Source organism: Drosophila guanche, unplaced genomic scaffold, assembly GCF_900245975.1.
Source record: "Drosophila guanche unplaced genomic scaffold, DGUA_6, whole genome shotgun sequence".
Classification (NCBI taxonomy): domain Eukaryota; kingdom Metazoa; phylum Arthropoda; class Insecta; order Diptera; family Drosophilidae; genus Drosophila; species Drosophila guanche.
Window position 1 is genome coordinate 6963039 of NW_022995749.1, and position 25464 is coordinate 6988502.

At 44.1% G+C, this 25464-nt stretch overlaps 2 protein-coding genes across 12 annotated transcripts; both read left to right on the top strand.

The window, feature by feature from the left end:
- The first annotated feature begins 983 nt into the window (after positions 1-983).
- Positions 984-23407, top strand: LOC117585804 (transforming acidic coiled-coil-containing protein 3). 10 transcript variants are annotated; one of them, XM_034275515.1, is made up of 11 exons: positions 3152-3758; positions 4931-5111; positions 5178-7367; positions 11133-11437; positions 11507-11571; positions 11643-11714; positions 11777-11881; positions 11952-12113; positions 12172-12321; positions 12375-12556; positions 12862-13788. In XM_034275515.1, exons 1-11 carry the CDS (start codon positions 3420-3422, stop codon positions 12867-12869), a joined length of 3759 nt encoding a protein of 1252 aa, XP_034131406.1. In that variant the 5' UTR covers positions 3152-3419; the 3' UTR covers positions 12870-13788. The 10 variants fall into 10 exon arrangements, 8 of the variants coding, with proteins under 8 accessions (XP_034131412.1, XP_034131408.1, XP_034131409.1 ...); XR_004573944.1 differs by lacking the exon at positions 12862-13788 and adding an exon at positions 23364-23407 and having other exon boundaries at positions 3153-3758; positions 12375-12630; XM_034275521.1 differs by lacking the exon at positions 3152-3758 and adding an exon at positions 984-1206 and having other exon boundaries at positions 11175-11437; positions 12375-13788.
- Positions 15028-25133, top strand: LOC117585806 (neprilysin-2). 2 transcript variants are annotated; one of them, XM_034275522.1, is made up of 11 exons: positions 15028-15087; positions 15301-15408; positions 21580-22100; positions 22167-22381; positions 22441-22617; positions 22675-23051; positions 23276-23305; positions 23817-24226; positions 24292-24542; positions 24611-24797; positions 24864-25133. In XM_034275522.1, exons 2-11 carry the CDS (start codon positions 15392-15394, stop codon positions 25013-25015), a joined length of 2337 nt encoding a protein of 778 aa, XP_034131413.1. In that variant the 5' UTR covers positions 15028-15087; positions 15301-15391; the 3' UTR covers positions 25016-25133. The 2 variants fall into 2 exon arrangements, with proteins under 2 accessions (XP_034131413.1, XP_034131415.1); XM_034275524.1 differs by lacking the exon at positions 23276-23305.
- Positions 25134-25464: the final 331 nt, after the last annotated feature.

Genomic DNA, 25464 nt, shown 5'->3' on the forward strand with positions numbered 1-25464 from the left:
CAAAGCGGCAACCCTGTCCTCAAAATGTCTCACTAGTCTCACTTGAACTTGGTGTAATCAGATATCGATTGGCACATTTATTTAAAAATACAATTTATATACTTTTGACTATAGACTTTGCCAACTGACTATTTAAAAACATTCCAAATAAAAGGAAGTCCAAACTAGCCAATCTTGTGCAGAATTGATTGCCACATCGGATAAAACTACACTTTTAGCGCTTAGAGTCCTAATTAGCTAGTAATATCAAATAGAACATCAAAGTCGAGGAAAATATTTAACGATTCACTGCTTAGCACGTTTTAAAGGTATGGTTGACAAATATTTAAAAAATATCATATCGGTGATGAATTTTGCTTGGAAAATATTTCAAAATAATATAAAATATATCACTGCAAAAATATCGATATATTTGATATATTTTTGCTTGTACTTATTTGCTAAATTCAATTCTGTGCGCATCGGAAATAAATAACTCCCACACAGAACACAGAATCCTTACAATTTTTTTTAACATCGTAAATCCTTATTCCACTTTTCTGTGTTTTTAACTTGACTTATTCAACTATTCTTCGCTTTACGTACATAATTCTTTTCAGTAACAAAACACCCACAGATTTTTTTACAGTACGAAAATCCTCCAGAGGTTGATGCTGATTATTACTACTAACAGATTATTTATTCTTAATGGGGTCGGAACATTTCCTTCTGTGCGTCACATACATACATATAAAAATACATGATACCCTATATATATTTATTAAGATCCTGTGGTTAGTTACGGAAATTAAAATATAAAAAAATATCGCATAAATATATGAATATATTGATATTTTGTCAAAAAATATCACGACTTAAAAATATTTTTATTTTAATAAATATCGATATATTGATATTTTAATCTATATTTGACAACCCTATTCCGCGGTATATTTTCGAGTGAGTCTAAATAATAAATTTTAACTAAATAGCGGCATTTTGTCAAAAGAAAAAAAAAAAACTAAATAGCGTCCCAAAGTACCGTATCGTGCTAAATAAATTGTTAATTATTGTTATACAAAGTTCATTTAACGTCTTTTGTAAATAAGAATACGCTGGAGCTCAGTATATGCCATGGAATTCAATTCGGCCGACAATAGCTTGGGCTTGGGTCCCGGCAGCCGCAGTGTCTTGCGGGAGATCAACAAAAACGATGGCGGTACAAAGGTAAGGCAATGCGCAGTGGCAGCCTTCAGCCAGCTGTGGGCGTGTCCCTTCGACCGATTTAGCCAAAAAATATTCACTTTCTTTCATTAAGGCGTCGGCGTCGAAGTCGGCGTCCCCTCCGCAATTTCGAATTGGCATTGTTTGGTTTCTGTGCCGTGACGTGACCATGCGCCGCCCTGCATATGCTCGGTCTGCTACAAGTAATTCTCTCGTTCTTCTAGTAGTATATTTTCTGTTGGTGCAGTTTTATGGCAGCTGTCGCTTTTGCTTTGGAGGAGTTGCCTGCGTCCCCCATTCGATCAGTGTGTTCCATATCTGGCAGCGTTCGGACGTTTACCAGTGATCAAAATACGTACACCCTCAATGGGTAATAGACCAGGCAAGGCATCAGTGAACTCGGACACTTGGCAAGGCACGCTGGTATGCAATATGAATATTCATCGTACAGAGAGATACCATTAATACAATCTGCCCATTTTGGCCGCATCTTATTCGGTCGGGGATATGTGCTCTTGACATTTCGCATGGTGGGCTGGCGAAACAGAGTCCAGATGCTGGCAAAGCGTGCCAAAAATTGACTTGGCCCAAGTGAAGACCAAAATAAATACGGCTAACGAAGCGCGCACTCTCGGGATTTGTGCATCTGGCAGATGGATCTGTGATTCTCTTGGAAGGGTAAATGCTTCAAGGGTGCTGTCTCCCAGCCCCTGCCAAAAGGTCATCGTACACAAGCGATCAAAAAGTGTCTCCCCTCTGCCACCAACGTCGTTCTGGAAGGAGAATATGAATGCATTGCAGACTCCCCCACATTTCAGTCGTCGCTGCCTGCATTTGTTTTCGGCTATTTATAGTCTATTTATGTTTTATAGCTGCCTGCCTTTTCCCCATTTGCTTGCTTTAGTTGGGAAACATATGTAATGCCTTGGCCAAAGAGTATTCGAATTACATTCCAAGCTATAGCTTCGCTCCTCGTTATACTTCATTTCCTGATTGGGTTCCACTCGGCGCTGCGCCGTTCAGTTACATATCTTGTCACCTGTCATGCATCGCATCGCCCCTTCTTAAGATCAGGGTTTGCGTCGGTGTCTGTGTCCCATCATGTGATATTCCGTTTCTCTCAAAATATGCAAAGTCAGCCGTGGAGCAATGTGGAGCACTTCCTCGAGTGCACGATGCGCAACAATGGGCCCGCTGCGGCTGCCGGCTATGGGATTGCATGTCACTTGGCATCCACATCCACACACACACACACACACACACACACTGTGGGAAGTACAGGGTTCTCCAGCAGCAACTGACTGTCTTTTAACACTTTCATTCATTAGCCTCGCGGTCGCTATTTGGTGCCCTATTTTTGCTCCCTCTTTCTCCATGTTTCGGTGTAAGTATTTGCATTGTTTTGCACTTTTGCCTCAGTCTGAGTCTTGTCTGACTCTAGGCCTCAGTTTGCCTCTGTAATTCCCCCAAGACGGTTCGCCATCTGAGCTGTAGAATTGCACTCATTAACGAAATCAATAGAATTGTACGAGTTCAATTATGATTCTTAGATAAATTGAATTGCATTTGTTCGCCCCCACGTGCTTTCGCGTCAGTTAAGTGATCGGCAATGCTGCAGAGTGTTTGTAAAATGGGATGTGGACTTTCGGGCTTATCCTCACGTTCATTCAGTGATAGTTAATGATCACAGGAGCCAGTGAGCAGACGAGCACTCTGATAATGAGGAGATCGCCCATGTGGGCTGAAAAATCACCAGAGACCCAAACACATATCCGGATCGTTTTTGTGGATGCCACTCGAACCAGTCAGCGCTGTTCCTCTCTCTCAGCACACACACACACACAAATACACACATGAATGCACTGAAATATACGACGCTGAGCAAATTGAAAACGAAAATATTTTTAAATTGATTTCAAAGACAGACCCGAACGGAGCAGTAGCCAGCGAGAAACACACGCGGCGCCAGGTCGCCAGAGAATCTCAGCTATTATTCAATATATATACGAAAAATAGAATAAATAAATAAAAATAACAATCGAAAAAGTAGGCAAGTCCTCACATATTAGAACATCAGAATGTTGAACATGTATTGAAAATAAATCACTGAAATTTGAGCACTTTTATGGAATTAAGTGCAAAGTAGTGAACCGTAAACCGTGAACGTCTCGAGAAAGTTAATCGTGCGTTGAGACATTTTGTGCGAGTTCTCCGGCATGGATTTCATCGCAAACATTATCAAACGGCCCCTGAGCTTGGGCCGAACAGACGCCAGCAGCACCAGTAACGGCATTCAGTCGTCGACGGACTCCGAACCACGGGCCAGCATGGCTGCCCACACGGATCTGAAGCAACTCTTGGACTCGGCTACAGAGGATTTGCTGCAACTGGAAGAGGATCACAGCAATCTGTTGGATTTGGGCATTTCGGATCCGGCTCCGCATCCACTGCCCAGCGGCAGGGAGACCATTCAAAAGCTTCTGCTTGACATCAATGTGAACCTGAGCCAAGTTAGTGCCCACGAAATGGAGCATTTGCAGGCCATGAGTGCGGAGGTATGTCGTACATTGTTCTGCCAAAATATTGTGTGGACGGTGGACTATTGCGTTGTAGTCAAAATTCTCTTGAATTCCACACATTTTGTAGAATTCTTGAGAGTTCTCCTTAAAGAGAATTCTTTCCTTAATAGGATTTCCATTTGATTGGCTTCCCCATCGTAGCTCTAATTACCCCTAATTCCATTTGGCTTTAATTATACGTTGCTCAAATCCCAATTTATCATACGCCACACACCAATTTTTTCCCACCCATTCCCGGCTGACTTTAACCTTGCTTGCCGCTTGATGGTAATCATCGTATTGCGCTCTAATTAAATTTCGCGTTTACAATATTGCATCAAGGCCCTGAGTAGTAGACAAAACTCGGACCCGGTCCCGCTGCCGGCATGTACGGATTTTCTTTTTCGCATTGCACAAAAGCCGACAACGACCCAGATACACTGCCACTGCCCCGTCTACGTCTACGTTCTGTGGCTTTTTAAATTAATGACATTTGCTTGTCCGTTGGTGAGATGAGAATGGGTTGAGGATGGGGCTGCTAGATGGCTATATGCAGCGTACGTACGGGTTGAGTGTGCTCTCCCATGCTGAAGTGGTGGAAGTAGTGAATGATTTGCCTATATTGTCAAATATTGAATGGGTTCCACAGAGACTTTTTAAGTATCTTTAATCAATTAAACACCAGGATCTTTCCTGCATTAAATGTTTCTGCTTCATGCTTCATAATTTCATTGCTTTAAATTTCAATAGAATCCACTCAAGATTTGTTTGTTTTAATAACTTGCAAAGGTGAAGGGCATCTTGTTTTCTGGTCCCAGACGCCAGCTATTTCTGTCACCAGGTCGTGTTCCCTGTCCCTGTTTTGCACCCCTGTGGATCATTCTTTCAATGTGTCAACAATTCCTAATAAAATCTGAAAGCAGCTGCTGCACCATCCCATCATCATCCCATCAACATCATCATCATGTCGACTTGTTTACGATTTTCGTCTGCCAATTGTTTGGATTATGTTGATTTTTCTATGGTTTATTTTCATAATTTTTCATTCGAGGAGGAATTGTTGTTGCTGCCGCTGTCTTCTCATGCCTCACGCGATGCACACGAAATTAGAAATTAATTTTCTTTGATTTGATGCACCTAATTGCAAAAATCTTCTCCATTCTCCGCAGATGAGTCCGCTGGCAGTGAAGCAGAGTGTCAGGTCGAGTTTGGATAAACAAAAGGCTCTGGCTACGGCAATGATCAAGCCGCCATCTGAGGAGCTGGAGCCAGAGCCAACGGCTCCCAGATTTGGCATGTTCGATGAAGAGGAGATCCCAGAGCTGGCTCCACTCAGTGCCGAAATGGAGGGTAAGTGATATCCGATTAAAAATCAATTGAGAGAAAAATCTCATAATATCTGTTGCCATTTTGCAGCGCAACTGAAAGCGGACCAATCGGATGCGGATGTATTTGTGGAGTGCATGTCGCTCAACAGCGAAAAGTTCTCCTGTGATCCATCCGAAATGGAGGCCTATTCGAGTGCCCTCAACGATGTGCTGGAGCAGCAGCTGGAGCAAACAGTCAGTGATCCACTGGCTGGCAGTATTTTACACAACACCAGCTACGAGCCCATGGATGTGGACGAAATCAATGAGACCATGGAAATGCTAAAGGATGTCTTGGGTCCAGAGGATCATCAACTGCTGCAGCAGCAATTTCTCTTGGATGCATTGCCAACCGGAATGGGTCAAGAGCTGTTCGTTGGGCAACAACAGCAGCAGCAGCAGGAGCAACCACACTCAATGCCTGGCCAGGATGTTGCACGGCTGGCAGAGAAAGAACTCGAGAAATCTGTAGAAAAATGCCAGCAGCAGGAAGAGCCCTTGCCATCAGTTACCGAGCCGAAGCGATCGCCAGAGGCGCACGAGAAGATGGAATTGCCAGCAGTTGATTCTCCCCAAAAGCAAACGGAATTGCCTGAAGAACAGGAAGAACAGGCAGTTGATCCACCTCAAGAGTCGAATGAATCGAAAGAGCAGTCACAGGAATGCAAAGAGAAGGAACAACTGCTTCGGGAGGAACCAAAAGAAAATATAGAAAACTCTCAAGTATGCCAACGGCAGGAAAAACCACAGGAGGAACCAGTTGAAGAGCATGTGCCAAAAGAATGTTCTCCGTTGATAAACAGCAGCCATATCTCCATGGAACAGCAACACGAGCTCAGTCTTCAGCTCGAAACACCTCGAGAGCAGGAAGTACAAGTTGCAGCACTAGCAGAAACCTCACACTTGAAGAAACCTGAGGAGCCCGTAGCTGCACCGCTCTCCCCACCAATTCCAACTCTGCAGGCAAACAGTGTGGAATATCCCATCTCGCCGCCCATACCCACACATCGGCACAAGACGGCCGAGGAACTAATGTTCCTGGAACTCAAGGAGTACCCCTTACCCGCCGACGAAGACGAACTAGAAACAGATGATCAGAAAACTGGCCAATCAGAAAAACCATCCGATCGGGGGACTGTGGTGGCCGTTGCACCTACCCAGTTGCAAGGAAGCACCAAACCCCTTTGTCTGGCGATGGACAGCAGCTCCTCCCACCCCAAGGGACGCTCTTCAGGACCCACTTCACCAAGTTTTCCCATAAAGGGTCCGGCTGAGCAGTCCGCACACTTTCCCCGCTCGCCGCACGCTCCGGCCGAGCAGAAGGAGATGTCCTATCTGGAGGAGGCGGTCATCGAGCCCTCGTCTGAGCGCAAGCTGAGCATGTGCGCTCCAGGAGTTATTGCCAAGTCGCCGGTGATCATACAAGTGACGCAGCCGAGTCCGGAGCAGCGCCATCTGAATGAGACGCTGCCCATGGATGAGCTCTCGGTTTCCCCATCGCCACTGGACGGAACCTACGATGGCGGAAAACGGATTGAAGCCAGCTCATCTCAAAATGAGGGAACCCCGCTCCAAGCTTCGGCCACTTTTGCCGTCTCCCTTGAAACAGCTGACGAGCAGCAGCGTCGCACCTTCTCCGTGATCAAGTCCACAGAGGATCAGCAGGAGGCGGCTACTTCTCGTCGCACCTTCTCCCTGGAGAGAGACCGCCCTAGACGCACTTTCTGTCTGGAGACTCATGCCTCGCCGGCCATGGAAGCCACCGAGGAGAGCATGGCCAGCGAGGACTTCGAGGCCATGGACGTAGACGTCTCCATGCAGGTTGAGGCGGCCACAGCGCTCAGATCTCCGCAGACCCCGGCCCAGGTTCCATACTCGCCACCAATCCCCACACATCAAAACCTCACTCGTCCGCCCATCCATGTGGAGCCGGCTCCGGTGGCCTCTCCCCAAGCTAACGCCGCCGTCGAGGAGCAGGCCCTGTCCGCCAAGGAGCAGGCACATCTCAGTGCCAGCGACGAAAAGGACGATGTGTTTGTGGAGCACTTTGGGGCCATGTCACCCGTGACGGATGATATGTTCAAGGCGCCACAGTACACCAGTAGTGGCTTTAATAATTTAGCCAAGATGAAGTCCGGATTAGGAGGAGAAGCTACCACCATGTCCCTACCTGGTGAGGGCCAGGAGGATGAGCATTTCTCCGAAGAGGAGTTTCATGATACTGCAAGTAATACAAACTGTAAGTATTTGTTTGTTTTATATTCTTGGTATGTGAATGCGGACCATGAAGCCCTTGTAATGGATTCCCACTGTACATCGCTTCCTCTGCATGTCGTGACCTTAGGCCGTCAAACACTACCCCCTCCCCACAGTACATGCATCCTTCGTTTTAGTTTTTGAACTTGAAATTAATGCATTCCATGAACTTTCCAACCGGCTGTCGCACATAACGAAATCTAACTGTAAAAATAAATCCACTCACATGCAAGGCAATGAACCTGAACTTCACAAATCTAGGGGCTGGTAGAGGGCATAGCAGGGGGAGTAGCAAACGGTGAAACAAACAGGAAATCCAGCAAAAACAGCAACTGCAGTCACAAGAACTGAAACGTAAAATGAAAGCTAGCTTATGATGTCGAAGTCTTAAATACCCTTGAATACTCATTGCTCATATTCACTATTTACCTTATTTGACACTATTATGTGTAAATGGACTATCTTTGGACCTTCTAGATGTTACAAACATCTCGTCCAGAATCATCATACCCTTCCTCATGTCATAAACTTTCACACACAATGTCAATTAGGCGCATAGTTTTTGAATGGCATCATTCGTGTGTGTGTGAGTGTGTTCGAGTACGGAAGGGGTAAAAATGCACACATTTTTTTTGTCTGCACGTTTTTGTTGCTCTTCCTGTTCCTGCATTTTTATGCTGCCCTCTGCCCTGAAATGCCGCATTGACCCCGGTCCCTTTCTCTGCTCCCCCACACACACACACACACTCACTCAATGAGAGAGAGGATAGCTCTCTCTCTCTCTCTCTCTCTGCTCTAGAGCGCTCTCCGCTCATTACGCGGTTGAGTTCTTATCAGCAAATATCGTATGCGGTAATCATCGCCAACAAAAGAAACCGATTCGCAGTGACGTCATCTTGTCCAATTGCTTGTCTTGCTGTATCAGTTGTCTAATGAGCGAATTTTTATTTTTGGCTAATTAACAACACTCATGCCTTAATTGGAGAATTGCTCACTTATGCAATTAGAGGGGTTTTATTCATATTTATTTAATGCATATTCAGCATTTTTTATTTTTTAAAACAGTTGCGAGCTCGCGCACATCTATCGTTATCGCTGAATAGGCAAATGCAACTCTGACTATTCCTCCCCCCTACAAATAAACTCACACATAGACAAAGACAACATCAATACTGCTCTCTCTCTGGCCCCATCATTCATAGAAGCAAAGCTAGACTACAGTAAAACCTCTTTATATGGGTAGTTTTCTCACCCATTACTTATGCTCCAAATATCCCAAAATATACTCATTAGAAGAGGTGGCCGTTACATTGAATATATTAATTTGAATGCATTAACTGAAATTCTTCCATAACCATGTCATACTATGGCCGAGCTCATAGCGCTCACGTCGCTCGCTCTTTCCCACTGACACAAACACACACATATATGGATAAGCGCATACTTTAGCAACTGCAGCTGAGCAAGAGAGAAAATGGGAAGAACGGACTGCTCCAAAACATACAACGTGTACACAATGCTCTCTGCACTATGAGGCTCTCTTTGCGCACTTGCTGCATACGCGTCACTGTCACACACTCCAGTCAGAATCTGCCCCCAGCTAGCTCTCTCGCTCTCTCTCTCTGTCTCTGCGTGCGTGCGCTGGTTTTCTTATTGGAATTGGGGAGAAACGTAAGCAATACGAAATTCCATTTCAGTTAGTTTTTTCCAACACGCTCGCCCCGCTTGGCCGTGACATCGCTCGTTTTTCGATTGGGGCAACTGCTAAGCCAGAAAATGTAATTTTTAGTTGGAATACAAATATTTCGGTTATCCCCACTATGGAGAACATCTCCAAATTGCGATTCCTTAGGATTTAAAGCTAGAAATTAAAAATATCTCGAGCAGCTGTGCGTGAAACAACAAATCTTAAGAAAACAACAATAAAGCATCAATAAAGCCACAAGATGAGGAAAAAAATTGATATACGCGGAGAGTGAGAGCGTGAAACTTCATTGTGTGATTCGGTGATTCGCTCCACGAGAGAGCCCCACAGTGTTTGTGTGGGCGCTGTGTGGTTCACGGTTAACATGATTGCGAGGCAAATAACTGTGAAAAATCTTGAAAATGCAAAAGTTGTCAAAAAGACACGCAATTAAAATGCACGTCAGTGTGAAAAGTTTCTCTATTTCTCGGTCGCACTCCTCTGGTAGTTGGCGCTCTCTCTGGCAGTTTGTTCTTTCTCTCTCTCTTTCTCTTCTACATCAGCCTGTCAATCAACCCACTTTTAAACCTCTTTTGTCGATTGCATAAAATGACTCACAAGTCACTATGCAGCGGGTTCTCTTATTGTTTTGTTTTGCTTTTGATCTTGGTTCGGCTTGGAATATGTTTTTAAAATACAAATACCATTATTGCCGCACCCCTGGGTTGCCTCCCTTTGATTCACGGATGACCTGCATGTGAATGTGGGTCTGCCCGGGTTCTCATATTACTATTTTTACAGCCGCCCATTATTGCTCCGTTGAGGGGAGAAGGTATGACGATTTCAGCGGATGTCTTCCCACGCAAAGTGGATATGTGTTTTGGTTCGTCTGGAGGTTCCATGCAAACTAGAACCGACAATAAATGTAATCCCAAACATGGTAGAATTTAAGCAAAATCACCATCTCGTGCTTGCATTGAAACGATAGTCAAGGGTATCTAAACCGTCGGCATCTGTCTCTGACATTTGTTTTTACATACGCAAATACATATGTATATATGTAAGTAGATGGTAAATAATGTGGCTTCTGTGCAGAACATGGCACACCTCATTTTGTCCCCCCGGGAGGTTGATTGGAGGGGGTACTCAAGGGTGCAGAGTCTCCTTCATTTTGAGTCATATCTTATATTTTCGTGCTTGCCATTGTTCTTCCTTCCTTCCGCTTTGTGTGTATTTTCGGCATGTCACACTTCCACACACACACACATTTAAAGTGAAAGAGAAAGAGAAAGAAGGGAAGAGCAACAGAAAGATTCGACAGCTGCTTGTGGGTTTAGATAGGGGAAAGAAGGGGAAACACCATAGATTTCAAAAGATGACAATCGCAAAAAGAGCATCCAAATTTCGACTGTAACAAGTGTAACAAGGAAATTGGAAATAAATGCATTCACATGTATCGTTTTTCACGGCAGGAGAATCTAAAAGCCGATCACAATGAGGGGAACGGGAAATGAGAGAAGTGCAGACAGTCTCTAGATATACAGTCCTTAGCTAATCCTTTCTCTTTTTTAGAATTATTAGAGATAGAATATGAAGTCGCCTTTTCCTTTCTCCTTTCCCAACAACTTCGAAAGAAAACGAGTAAACACACATACATACATATGTACACAGAAGATAGCATCCACCGCACTATCGTAAACTATTCTTTCCGCGTTCTACTAAAACCCAGCATCTTCAGATCGAGCTCAACCTTTGCCACTTGCTTGTCCCTCTCACGTCTCGCCGTTTTTATCTCAAACCCCCCTTGTGGCACTTCAAGGGGCGTTTTCTATTGCCGCCTGCCCTGCCATTTATTTGTGTTTTGGTTATTCGTTCTCGGATCAGAGAGGCCGGTTACGAATTGTCTTGATGTTGATAGTAATTGCAATCGAAATTATAAAAAGCTAGTGACTAAAATCTGATTAATTCTTATTCTCTCTTACTTTTCATCCAACAACAAAATGAACGCGCATGCACCTCTCACACACACAAACAAACAAATTGCACGACCATCCACATCCGCAGTAATACTCAACTCTTCAGATTTCGATTATTTGTACACCAAAGGCAGCAATAATGCTCCAGTGGACCGCAGCTCATTGCTATTGAAGTTTGATCCGCTGCTCGGAGCTCCGGTGCCAGTGAACCATCCACAGCATCAGGAGCAGGCCCTGCTCAATATCCTGGGCAACCATAATCAGAATCGAGCCCTGAGCCCCACATGGGAGGAGCACGAAACGAGTGGCAGCAATCAGTCATTTGTCATTGAATCCAGTGCCAAAGAAGTAGTTAAGAATTTTGGGTATAAACCGGCAGTGGATAGGACAAAAGTGAGTCAAAAGTAATAATATGTATGAGGATGATGGTTTACTTAAGATTATATTCGTTTCGATTCTCAGAAGCATGCTAAAATGAGTATGGACGTTATAGACAACGATTGCAACAAAACCTTCGATAATTCCAAGTATGTAGCAGCTATCCCCCCAGCTATCAAAAACGGATTTTACTCTAACATTTAATTCGTATTGCACACAGCCTTAACACGGAGGACAAATCCCATAACTACAACAACATGGATGAACTAGAGAAGAAGATCAAAAATGAAGTGTAAGTAGATGAAGATCTATGCGGAATTAAAGTAAAGATATACTGACAAATATTGCTTTTAGAACCCGCTCAGAGGACATTGAGAAGAAGCTCAAAGATGCGGAGCAGCGTGAAGAGGCGCTCATTAAGCGCATTACAGAAAAGGATAAAACAAATTCAAAGCTCACGTGGGTCCCACCCTTCCGATTAAACACCATCCAATCAATTACTAATTTTTCTACCATAAATTACTTGCAGTGGCGTCATCGAGGCCTATGAGAAAGCCATTGCAGAGCTCATCAGCGAGAAAGAGCAACTGACACAGAACTACGAAAGGCAATTGCAGGATGTGCAAACAGATCGCGATGCAAACTACCATCACTTAACGTCGCTGGAAACGACATTCTCCGATCTGCATGTGTAAGTTCGATCTATCCAACTGTCTCTATAGATCCGGAATAACCTGCTGTTAATATAGGAAATATGAGAAAAGCAAAGAGATGACCTCGCAGCTGAAACACAGCGAGGATACGCTGCTGGCGGACAAAAAGCAGCTGATGGAGAATCTGCGACTGCAAGAGCAGCGCTATGAGAAGATGAAAAGCCATGCCATGCAGCAGCTTGAAATGTAAGTTAACCATAGGCAAACAGGAATCAATCAATCATTAATTTCTTTTTCAGTGCCAATAAAAAGCTGGACACCAACACAAGGGAGCATGCGGATGAGGTGAAAAAACTGAAAGCTTTACTCAAAAAAGAGGAAGTGTCGCGAGTCTCAACGGCCGAGCAGCTGCAGCAGAAGTCACGCGAGAATGCCGATCTGCTGAAGATCTGCGAGGAGCTCATCTACGGCAAGGGCCAAGGTGGTAGTAGTTAAACTCTCTCCAACGGATTTGCCTGGAATGTATCTTATACGTTGCTGTAAACGCGCACACACATCTACATCTACATCTACATCTACTCATACACACACACCCAATCCACACACATACTAGGATTTGTCTTGTGGCATCTTGTGGCATGTCTGTCACCCTTCCATCCATCATCCACGCATTACATGGTGTTCTATTAATTTGTTTCTGTTGTGTGCTCGTAACTTGAATATTATAATTATTAATATTTAGTTGTGTATACTAACGATCCGAAAAACACATTATACTATTTCTAGATTTTTAGTTAACCCCCGCAAACACTCACAACCCACACAGTCCAGTTCACCCAGCCACCAACCCCTTACACCCAGCGAAACGCTTCGGGGCTGGCCAATTGAGTTTCCCTCTGAGTTCCACAGACGCCTTACGGGTGCGCCGGCAACCCCAACTTATATGTTACTAATTCTCTATCGAATCTGCCTACTGATTTCTGTTCTATGATATTATCGCGCGGAGTGATCTGCTGTCGCGACCCCAGAACTGTTTTGTTTTTTCCTTTTGTGGTTCTGCAAACGGCTAACGTAAGCAAATCGATGAAATGTGCAGGAAAAATCAATCAGATCAGAATAAAAAAAAAATAAAAAAAACAAGAAACAAGAAACATGTAAAAGAACAGCGTACGCTTGAGGCGCGCCTTTACTAAATGTTTAAGTTTAAATTTAGTTTAATTTAAATGAAAATTTATAATAGTTGCATTAAGCATAACTCTGTATTACTTACTAGTACTAAAAGAAGAAGCGTAAAAAACAGCAAGGAATCATACAACAAATACACGCAACAAATTATTTATGCATAAAAAGCCATTCAGATGTATTTTGTTTTCAATTGAAGCTTGAATCCTCATTTGCTTTGCTCTCGAAGAGCAAAAACGTAGTTGAATCGAATCGAATAAGAACCGAACCGAACCGAACCGAACCTTTTCCACCCCACACACAAGCACAGATTTGAAATTGCTGAGCACATTTATTGTAGCTGGCTTTTGTAGAGAAACACGCCCGAAAGGAAAACCCTCTTGATGAATTTTACTTCCATTTATGACATTTACTAAACTCTAAGATCACACGGAAAATGTTGAGAAAAACGAAACCAAAATGCAAGTAGTTTGGCGACACAAGAAACCAAAAAGAATTGTATACAAAAATTTGTACCCAGTCCATGTAATCTGAAACAACAAAAAAATGCTACTTCATAATATATATAACGGCATACATATATATTTTTCTAAAGTAGAGAGACACAAACACACACAACACAACACATGCGCTTTTAAGTGGAGTATTGCGAAGGGAGAGACATGTCAGGACAGTAGAGTACCGTTTGTTGTTTGATATTTGGGAATGAATCGGTAATATTTGTATATCAATGCGCTGTAAAAAATACACACATAAATAGTATTAAAACATGCCTCCACATACGGCAGACGATGTGTTGACCATGTGTATGTAAAAGTGATCAAACAAGTTGCATAATTCAATAAATACAATATGTAATTGCAAGAAACATCAACTCATTTATATTGTTAAAGCAGACAGAGTGAAGACGGATCCTAGCGCTAGCGGATAATTGGGAGCAGAAGTTCCCAACCATTGTGGAGGTCAATCCACTGAAGCAAAATTCTGGATGTTGTGTGAAGCCAACTAACCCTGGACGGGATCCCATTGAGCCTGAGGCATGTCATTTTCGAACAATCTCTAACTGTCAATATGCTGCAACTATTGGGGAATATAAATGAAACTCATCCAGAAGTCAGTCGCATTTTTAAAATAACAAATACCCAAACTCGATTTTAAAATATTCGAAATGTATACACTACTTCAACGGGTGCCATTCACAGGGGCTTTCAGTACTTATTTTTAACCGGAGTTGGCAGTTCCGCAACTACGGCATTACGGGCTGCATCAAAGTTGTCCACACTTAAAGTTGCGCGCACTGTTGGTACATTTGCTGACTTATTCGAAAAATTTGGCTCTTTTTGGTGTGTTTAATTTTTGAGTGTAATATATTAGAATTAATTAATTATTTAGTTGTAATAATTAGATTGATGCATTTCTGGTGGAGTGCTGCAATTTTAATTGTTTCTTTTTCTCGTTTACTCTCTGCCTCTCTCGCTCGCTGTGCCCATCCTATGCCCTATGTGTGGAGAACACGGAATTGGCAATGAGTCTGTAATGACCAGCGGTTACTTGAAAAAAGTCATAAGAAAAGGCAAGCCATGTGTGTATAAATAATTCCCAGCGTTACAATGCCCATGAATGATCTGAAACAAGATGTTTTAGAAAGATTCCGAACCTTCTTGTCCACGCGCTCTGGCTCTATAGAGTATCCAAGCTCCACCAATGGGAGGCAAAAACGGGGGCTCAGCTCACGCTTTTGTTTTTAAATAGAGGCGAATTATCAGTGCAGACCACAGTCGTGGCTTGCCGCTTGTCGTCGGCTGTCGAGTTTTACCTACAAATCGTTGAGTGGGTGAAAATATGTACAACAAATAACTCTGACAGTTTATTTCAAATTCGAAGCTGAAGAGCGCAGTGTAAAACATTAAATTTTCCTGCTAAATACTTGAATAAATAAAAAAGAATAAGCATTAGCGACGCTCAAAACCATTTAAATTTGAAGCTTGAGTTGAAGTTTTGGTTTCAAGTGTTTAATAAATACAATTAATCTATTTTTAACAGCTTAACAGCGTCTCGTTAACTACAAGATAACAATATTAAGCAAACCAGACGCGTCGTACATCAAATATTGTTAAACAGCTAAACGGCCGACATGCAAACAGTCATTAAGTAAGTTTATCTTTGTTAATAATATAGTTACAGCCAAAGCTCCAGCTCCTCATAGGTTTTAAGACTCCAAATGCTCAGCCATCTATGGGTTTCTCGATCTCCATTTGCCACCTCTGGCGTTCGGACAGTTTCACTAGCCACTAGCCACCCTACATAATTATTTATGTATGCATATACTTGTACATATGTATGTGTACATATTTTATATGGACACATTGGAAAAAGAAAGTTGCGCATGTTTATTGAAAACACGTTTCGTAGGGGGATACGGTACGATATGCTGGGGACGCCACTCCACTGCGGCTTATCACTCCGGCAGTGGCAATGACAGCAGCCGGTAAATCTCTGCCTCCTGCTTTTTATTTGTATTTTTATAAAACTTTTTGTTTTGGCTGGAAATTCGAGAAACGGGTTTCCAGTGGGGATCGCGGGGTGGGTGTTAATCAGGTTCACTCAACCAAAACGAACAGGCATCGGGATCGCTCTCAAAAAAGAGTCAAAGCCTGAGCATTCATTCAACTTTTGCTAGGCGACTCATTTTAGTTTTAGTAAGAACTTCCCAAGACCCAAGCGGAGCCTTAGGATTAGTAATATTTGTTGTGTTGTTAATCAACGCGTGTCTAGAGTTTGTTAAGTGCTCGCAACATACAATTTAGATTTGATTTTGCTGTTCCCACTGCTGACTGTATTGCATTGTTCTTTGCTGGCACGAATGTTTCCTAGTCGACTCCATCCATCCGTTAATGAATCATTTGAACAACATTCCTATTGTTCCGCTAATAGGTCTCAAATATAATTATTCAGTGAGCAAACAGATAAACATCTTACAAAAGATACAAAAATTGACTTGCTGAACTCCCACCGCCAATTTCCAAACTCCTTATCGAAATACCTTTTCGCCGGCAGAAGATCACTTTTGTTTTTAATTAAATATAAACAGAAAGGTTATGTTTACATGTATTATGCGCAAATTTGTAGGTCAAAATGACGTAAGCGAAACATTTTTTGGTTACTTTTTGTTGTCGTGCCCAAAAAATAAAGAGGTCGTCTCGTCTCCATATCTCTCGGGTTTGATTTCAGACGAAAACTCTCAACAATAAAAGGCTTTGTGGTTACCCGGACCCCTGGCGCCTAAACACAACAAAAATCACACCTTTAGAGGCTCGATTGCCTTACCGGTTTTGGCTATTTGACTAATTCTGAATGTGTTTCCCAAGTTTTTCTAAATGGTATTTGGGGCAGAGAAAGAGCTGATTTGAGAGCCGAGAAATCAGCCAAGAACCAAAGCGATTTGCGGATTATGACTGCCTTTTTTTCTTCTCTCTTTTGAGTTTGTGTGGTGCTGTTTGGCAGCTATTTGCTCAATTGCATAATTAAATGCACGCAGACCTTTAAGTGCAACTCCAATTATGGTCAGCAATGCTTCGGCCATGCGGCTGGCTGCGTTTTCATTTTAGTTTTTCTTGCCTCTTGTGTTCTTCTGAAGGTGAAGTCTGTGAAGTCTGTGGTTAACTGACCTTTCCCTTTTTAATTGTACTTGGCCACAGCACAGATATGTTGAGATTGAGCTATGTAATCGTGGCGGTCAGAGCTTCATTTTGGTTACCCAATGGCTGTGAACCCCAGAGGTCATTGGATTCTCAGTGATCAACACTTTCTCTTTGTTCTGCTGGCTGACAAATTCCATCAAAATGCACGTCTTGGCCATGAACCGTCGCCAAAGTCGCTTCCTCGACAGCTGATTCATTCCCTGGTGCTGAAAGAATCCTCACACCTGTCCCTGCTGAATTTCATCAGATCTGCAATCGACTCGCCTCGCTTCCTTATGAACCGCACGTGAGTCGCTGGAAATGTGAATGGGGCCAGCAGTCAGCTTAATGTCCAGAATTATTCTTGGTAATTCGACAAGATTTTAGAGCGTGTCGTCCACGTAATGGCTCGGTCTTTGACTTGTTCTTCCTCCCGCTTTTTTGCCACATAATAAAATGTAAATTGTTTTCTTATGTGTCTCTGCAGTGATTGATGATGGGGCTTTGTGGCTCTGTGGCTCTGTGGGTAATTGAACCTTAGAACGTGCCATGAGTCAGGTGGATTTGAGGATCGCTTGCGAGCAGACTCTGCCTTGAAATGTTTCATTTCGGAGTATTTAATGCACTCTCTTCGCATGTTGCCTCATTGCCATCATTTTCGTATTCCTATATTTGAGGTCAAACCTTGAATATGGGTTGACACCACATTTCGCTCTGACAATAAAATCATGCGTGGTGCATATTAATTAACTGAACTTGGGCGCTGTTGTTGACAACTATTTATATGTACAATTTTATTGTAGAGCCTATTACTTATCAGTATCATGTGCCGCCAATATTTTCAGTGTGTTGCGTGTGTGCGTTTTGGGCACCCTTCCAATTGAATGCAATCAAATTATATGCTCATAAAATTTGATAATTTTTATTATGTTGGCATGCAAAACGCAACTGTTTTTGGCTACCTTGGTGGCTGGGACGGGCCGACAAGTTGTTGGCAATCCTGCCGCATAACGGTAATTAGGCGGCCTTGCCGTGGCAACGGCAATTCAATCAACGTCGAGCCCCGCGGTTGTTTGCGTCTTATTTTCCCCTTCCTTCGTCCATCAGCAGCTGCTACTCCCCCACTTCCACTTCCACTTCCACTCCCTCCCTTCTGAGCATCGCATTCCCCTTGTGGACTGCATTTCGCTGTGGCGCTTCCAGAGGAGCTTCCGTTGGCTTTTCCTGCCCTGAGCCACCATTAAAGGTAGCAAATTAAGTGGCAGGGCAAGGAAGGCACTAGGCAAATTGAATTGTCGCTGATTTCTTCCTGCTGGCTGGCAAATTGCACTCTTCCTGCTGGTAAATACATTTCGAGAGGGTTTGTCGCTGGCTGTTACCTGTTGGATCCATCTCAGCACAGCCATAAGATCAATCCACTTTGGGTACCAAGTTCAAGTTTAAGCCCGACAAAAGAGAAAGCTTACGCCCCACCTCAATGGATTTGCATAGAAATCCGAAACTCGGATATCTGGTCTACATATCTCTTGTGTCTGTCATTTATCTAGATTTTGGACTGAGATTTGCTCTGGACAAATGCGTCTCAGAGTGCAATCCCTGACATCTTAATGAGCGCACACGGCATAGATACGACAATTATACGAGTATCTATGTAGCTACAGATACACTCTCACTGGGGAGCGCGACTCAGTTTGAAAGATATGAAAGCTTTTCGTTGGGCAAGGCAATTAAACGCGAGTAGATGCGAGCTCATCTCTGGTGGCATCTCTCCATCTCTCGCACAACGAAATTAAAATGTATTAGGTAATTGTGTCTGTGGCACAAATTAACACTTGAAAGGCAATTTGTCGTGGCATTTTCTTTCAGGAGGAATTACGACAATGTAACACGGCAGCCAGTAAAAAGCGACGTGCCTTGCACGTGCCTACGTATAAGCGTACGTCAATTTGCTTAATATTCTTATGATTTACGAATGAGTTGCAGCAAACAAAAGTTAAAACTTTGCAAAAGCTCGCTTGTGGGGCGGTCTCATTAAATATCGAACAGCTGATTACCATAGCCATAAACACAAATTGGTTCCCTCACATTTGCCAACTATGTCATATGCGTCATGCTGCAGCTAACATGCTCTACAGTAGGGAGTGGAGTTGCTCTGCTACTACTGTCAGCAGAGGACAGAGGATAAAGGCAAGGAGGTGAAGCAATTACAGTTATTCATTTCAAAGTGTGTGAGTCAAACAGCTCAAAATAGTGGAATGCACCGTTAATTAGTGAAGTGACAATGCCAAAAGTTTTGCTTTTGGTTTGTAATGTGGAAAAGAAAAGAAATATTTGTATGGAGATAACATTGCTGAAATGTCTGTGCTGTCAATCTAGGCTTTGAATATTAATAAAGACACTGGCAGAAACTATCAAAAACGTATTAAAAGGCAAAACAATAAAAACAAAACACAGCCCCAAAGCGCCTGTGAGCGACAAAAAGTTTCCTAACGTCACTCACACAACGCACACAGACTCGAAATATACCTAAATACACATATATGCATGTGTAAGCATCATACGCGTGTGTACGAATCACGTGTGAGCGTGTGTGGGTGACGTGGCCACGTCAATGGCAAAAGCACACCGCCTGCACTTGACACATTTATTGGGCGCAACGCAACTCGTCCGCCGACGACAAGACACAGAGATGAGGATGAGAGACAAAAGGAGGGCTGGGGCTGGGCCGACCTATTGACATGGGCGCACCCGCACCCACATCCACACCCCAACGTCCAGCAGCTGCCACTTACATAAAGTTGGTAACACTTGTGTATTTGTATTCATCACAGAGAGAGAGAGAGCGCGCTAGAGAGAGAGATAGGTATAGATATCTCCCATCTGCATGAATGCATCTGGGCATCCATCGGCATCACTGATAAGGCGCGACACAGCGTCAATGGGAATGCAAAAGTTGAGGTAATGTTAGGCCGGGCTTTGGGTTGCATTATGGCTACAGGTTCTTGGTTGTCGGTCGTGATAGGAGTGGGAGGAAGAGTTGCCTAAAGGAAATGCCGCCAGATAGCGAGGAATGACGGCGCACGATTCTCGTTTTTGTGGCTAATTGGGGAAGCTCCCTCAGCGTAGCAATCATCTATCATATTCGGCATCGCCAGTGTGTGGGATTATACAAGATGATTGTGAAGATTATCCACATACATATTTATATTCCATATGCGAAAGGGTACTCAAGTTTCGATGAGACCCTCAACTACATAGAGTTTCTGCTCATTCACCGCTTGCTCCGCTGAGTCTGTTTATTTAGAATGTTTTCTGTTAGTATGCCTCGAGTGCTGCCATTAGGAAATCCACTCAATGAGAACACAGCAGAGAACACACACTCTCGCATCTGCTGGGTCCACCAAGTCGGGCTGGGCTGAAAATGTCGTTCAACTTTGTAAAGTTCGCATCATTACCTGCGTTTAATTGCAACCGTACAAATTGGTAATATCATTTACAAAACTGGTTAATTGATTGGAATTCTTTTCTTCAAATTTCGACATCTTAACCAGTTCTTTGCTGAAGTAGAATTCATGAAGTCGCCAATAATTGGCACAAAAAATCCCAAATAAATACGATATACTGCTGCCAAAATGTTTGATAAATGCTGAAAACAAATCAAATATGTAAATAGGTTTGCCAAATTCAAAAAATAAACTTATAGGGGAACTTTCAAGAGCGTCTCACACATACAAACATAGATCTACAATATGGTGGATATATTTGATTTATTTATTCCCTTTTTTGTTGGTTTTGGTTTGGTGCAAGTTCAGGCACATTAACCCAGATAATTACTCTAACATTTGGCGTGAATTTTCGGATTTATATCTCATAGAATTGTACATATCCGTCGGCTAGCGTTCATCGTATTGGACCTGACCTTTGCCCCTTAATCGTGGTAGCCAGTAAACGCTTTTACGGCCCGTGACTTAATCGCTCATTAAAAGCATCTTCGCCATAAATTTGGTGTTATTATTTTACAATTTTCAGCCGTAATTGAAGCGTGCAAATATTCATCAGTTTTCAGTTTTCCCTTTTTATATTTCGATCTACTTACACTTTGACCACGGAAATGGTTTAACATTAAAAAAGCTTCAGCCGAACGCCCGACACAGACTCCACTCCGAGCGCGTGTGTGGGGGGCTTGGGCTGCGGGAGAGAGCTTCGCTGGGCATGGTCTGGTTGGTTCGTTTCGTGGGCCAGTAAATCCGCAAAAAATATACAAAATTATATGTACAAAATTCAGATGTCGTAACTACTAGCACCACGAGTAGTTGTGCGCACAAAATTCAACCAGTTGAACTGGCAACAAAAAAAAACTATGAACCATCATTAAAGCCACAAATTGCCATGCGGCTAGTGGCGCAGGTGGTTGCGGGGATGCATTGACAAATCGGAAGTGAGACCAGCAATTACACGGAACAACAGATTTTTGGTCTAAGCTTTTGATTGGAATGATTGCCACATCTTAAAGTTCTTGTAACTGCAATGTGGAATCGATGGAATCGTTACTCACAATCTTCGTACTTGTAGCAGAGTGTGAAGGCATGTGGCAAAGAAATCGAAAGTGTCATTAATTCTTTTATTCCTCTTTGTTTTACAGGAACCCAAGCTGGTGGCGACGACGCACCAAGTTGGAGAGAAGCCTCCTCATTGTCAGCAGCATTCTGTTCGTGGTGGCAGCAGCCGTCTTGGGACTGTGGCTGAACGATGTCCTCAGGTCGCGTGGCAAGAGCATGGGAATGGACGGTGGAGAGGCTCCAAAGGCCACCGCCTTGCATGGGGACACGACCAGCATGAACCAGGTGCCGGTGGCACCGGTCAAGGGGAAGACGGGCATGGACAATGCCTGTCTCAGTCGGGAGTGCATCCACACGGCTTCGACGGTGCTGCGGAAGATGAAGCCCGAGGTGGAGCCGTGCGACAACTTCTACGAGTTCGCCTGCGGCACCTACATCGAGGAGGAGAACATTCCCGATGACAAGGTGGCCATCAGTACGTTCTCTGTCATTTCGGACAAGCTGCAGGAACAGCTGAAGGACATCATCACCGCGGACCGACCGGACACGGAGCCCAAGCACTTCCGCCTTCCCAATCTGCTCTACAAGGCGTGCATGAACAAGAGTGAGTGGTGGTGGTGGAGTAGACTCTCCTGAATGGCTGCTAATGGTTGTTCCGCTTCTTCGACAGCTCTCATCGAGTCACGGGGCGCTGAACCCATCACCAGAATGGCCGAGTCCCTGGGCGGTTGGCCTCTGCTTAAGGGCGACGCCTGGAACGCGGACAACACCTGGAGCTGGCAAGAGCAGGTCAAGAAGTTCCGTAACGCCGGCTTCAGCATGGACTACATCATTGACTTTTCCATCGGAGTGGACCTGCAGAACAGCACAAAGCGATTGATTGATGTCGGTAACGAAATTCCAACCGAAATGAAGCATAACTGAGGAGTTTCTATGAATTACAGCTGGACCAGTCGGCTCTGGCACTCAGTCGTGAGTATCTGGTGAAGGGCTTCAATGAGACCCTGGTTACGGCCTACTACGACTACATGGTGGACATTGCTGTGCTTTTTGGAGCCAACAAGGAGCAGGCCAAGAAGGAGCTGCTGCAGTCTCTCGAGTTCGAAATGGCACTGGCTAATGTAAGCGATCACAATCCCAGTTCCAATTCCAAATGTCATCATTTTGTCCTCTTATAGATCTCGTGGCCAAACGAGAAGCGTCGCAACTCCTCGGAGCTGTACAATCTGCGCAGTCCGCAGCAGCTGCAGGCCGCCTATCCCTACGTCCAGTGGGTGGACTACATGAATGCCCTGCTGCCCGAGGGTCTCAGCATGGCCGATGACGAGATGATCAACCTGTCCGTGCCCAGTTTCTTCGAGGATCTCGGCAAGCTGCTGGCCAAGACGCCCCAGCGGGACATTGCCAACTACATGTTCTGGCGCATTCACTCCTTCTCGATTGGCTTCCTCAGCGAGGAGTTCCGCAAGAGACAGCTGCAGTATGCGACGGCACTATCGGGACGCCAGGAGCAGGAGGCGCGCTGGAAGGAGTGTGTGGACATTGCCACCGGCAGGTTAGTGTTGCGAGTGGGCGGACACACCCATTCGGCTGTCTCCTGGGCGGGAAGGGAGGCGATGCGATGCGATGCGATGCGATGCCTCGGCTTAGGCCTACATATGTATACATATTTACATGCATACATATATGTAAATGTATGTATTTATGTATGTATGTACATATCTGCAGCAAGTTTTACTTGTTTCTGTATCTTCTTTTGATTTCTTTGTGACTTTGCAGCATGGATGAAGAAGAAGAAGATAACGATAGGTACTTAAAACATTTAGAGAAATGCATACCAAAATTATTCACTCGGGAACTATAATACACACACACACACACACATACACACACATTTATAACCAAACCAAACCCAACAAGGAAGGCGACATAAACCCGTTGGTCCATTAATAAGTAGTGCTAACCACAGAGAGAGAGGCTCACATTTAACGTTAGCTGATGAGTGGGTTTTTCTTTCTTTTTGTTTGAGTTTGAAGTGCACTTTTGTTCACGTTCGACTTCCACTTTGTTCCTCCACTTTCCTTACCCTTTCCGTCCCAGAACTCCGGGTAGCCCCAAACAGCGAGCTAACTTAAGGCTTTTATCTTAATTATGCATATTCATTTTGTGTCTCACTTTCACGCCAAACTCTACCTGCAACCATTTCAATAACTGCACAACAACAATCTGCAATCAACAATCAACAATCAACAATCTCCAATCAACAATCAACAACGAACGACATCACATCTAATTAATTAACATTCGAACACGTCATCAGCCTGGGAATATCGGTTGGTTCGCTCTATGTGCGCAAGCACTTCAACCAGGACTCGAAGGCGAACGCCTTGGAAATGGTCAACGATATCAGAGCGGTGTTTAATGATATTCTGGATGAGGTCAACTGGATGGATGCCAAGACCAAGAAGGAGGCCAAGCTGAAGCTGCACAGCATGGCCACGCACATCGGCTACCCCGACGAGATGCTCGACAATGAAAAACTGGCCAAGTACTACGCCAAGCTGGACATCAATCCCGACAAGTACTTCGAGTCCTTCCTGGGCATGAACATCTTCGGCACCGACTACTCATTCAACAAGCTGCGTCTGCCCGTTAACAAGACGGACTGGGTGCGTCACGCCCGTCCTGCCATCGTGAATGCCTTCTATTCCTCCCTGGAGAACAGCATACGTAAGCAGAGAGTAAGCCCCTGCCAAATAGGGATTCTAATTTACTTTACCCTTTGACTTGGACAGAGTTCCCTGCCGGAATACTCCAGGGACACTTCTTCAATGCCCAGCGTCCCAAGTACATGAACTTTGGAGCCATTGGCTACGTGATTGGCCACGAGATCACCCACGGCTTCGACGATCAGGGACGGCAATTCGATGTCAAGGGAAATCTGCGCGACTGGTGGCAGCCGGACACCCAGAAGGCATACCTCTCCAAGGCCCAGTGCATCATCGAGCAGTACGGCAACTACACGGAACGTGTCACAGGTCTCCACGTAAGTCACAATTCCTTTTCAGCAGCTTGGCTCAGTTCTAAATGGTATCTTCCCTCCTTCCCTCCCAGTTGAATGGCATCAATACGCAGGGTGAGAACATCGCCGACAATGGCGGCGTTAAGGAGTCGTACATTGCCTACCAGCGATGGGTGCAGAAGCACGGAGAGGAGCCGAAGCTGCCTGGGCTGGACTACACTCCGCAGCAAATGTTCTGGATCTCAGCCGGCCAGACCTGGTGTGCCAAATATCGCAAAGGTTAACTGAAATTCCTTAATATCATTCGATATTTATACTGAAGATTTGTCCTTTTTCTGCCTGCAGAATCTCTCAAGATGCGGATCACCACCGGTGTGCATTCGCCCTCTGAGTTCCGTGTGCTGGGCTCGCTCAGCAACATGAAGGACTTTGCCAAGGACTTCCAGTGTCCGGAAGGCTCCCCCATGAATCCAGTTCAAAAGTGTGAAGTGTGGTAGAGCGGTCTCGGCCACCAGCTGTTGTTGATTTGGTGGCAATTAGCCAATAGAAAGCACATCGGAAAGGCGTCGATCAGGCCAGCATATAGAAGGGCTAAGCTAATCTCTCGTAGAAATACAAATACAAAGCTTATATTAATGCACAACCCCAATGTGTGCATGATGTAAACAACTTATTTAATAAAAATTTGTTTATATGTATGTAAACAAAGTCCATGAGGCGCTTCTTTTTTTGTCTGTTGACTCTCGTCTGTGGATGATCTACTCCGTAATGTTAGCGGTGGAATCAACACAGTGGACAGGATTAAATACTGGCAAGGTGGTAGCAAGAATGGGGTTTATATTTAAAATCCACTCACGACAAACCAGATGTTCAATATGTTTCAAATTCCACCTGATCCTCTATATGCACAAAGTACATTTTATTCAAGCAAATGGTAACCGCTGGC

What these genes read in the sequence shown, in the direction of transcription:
- LOC117585804 (XM_034275514.1), top strand. Translation starts at nt 3,420, where the DNA reads ATGGATTTCATCGCAAACATTATCAAACGGCCCCTGAGCTTGGGCCGA. An exon ending in CGGCAGTGGATAGGACAAAA is followed by an intron (nt 11,438 to 11,506) that starts GTGAGTCAAAAG and finishes TTCGATTCTCAG; the next exon opens with AAGCATGCTAAAATGAGTAT. An exon ending in AAAACAAATTCAAAGCTCAC is followed by an intron (nt 11,882 to 11,951) that starts GTGGGTCCCACC and finishes AATTACTTGCAG; the next exon opens with TGGCGTCATCGAGGCCTATG.
- LOC117585806 (XM_034275522.1), top strand. An exon ending in CAAGGCGTGCATGAACAAGA is followed by an intron (nt 22,101 to 22,166) that starts GTGAGTGGTGGT and finishes CTTCTTCGACAG; the next exon opens with CTCTCATCGAGTCACGGGGC. An exon ending in CTCCCTGGAGAACAGCATAC is followed by an intron (nt 24,227 to 24,291) that starts GTAAGCAGAGAG and finishes TGACTTGGACAG; the next exon opens with AGTTCCCTGCCGGAATACTC.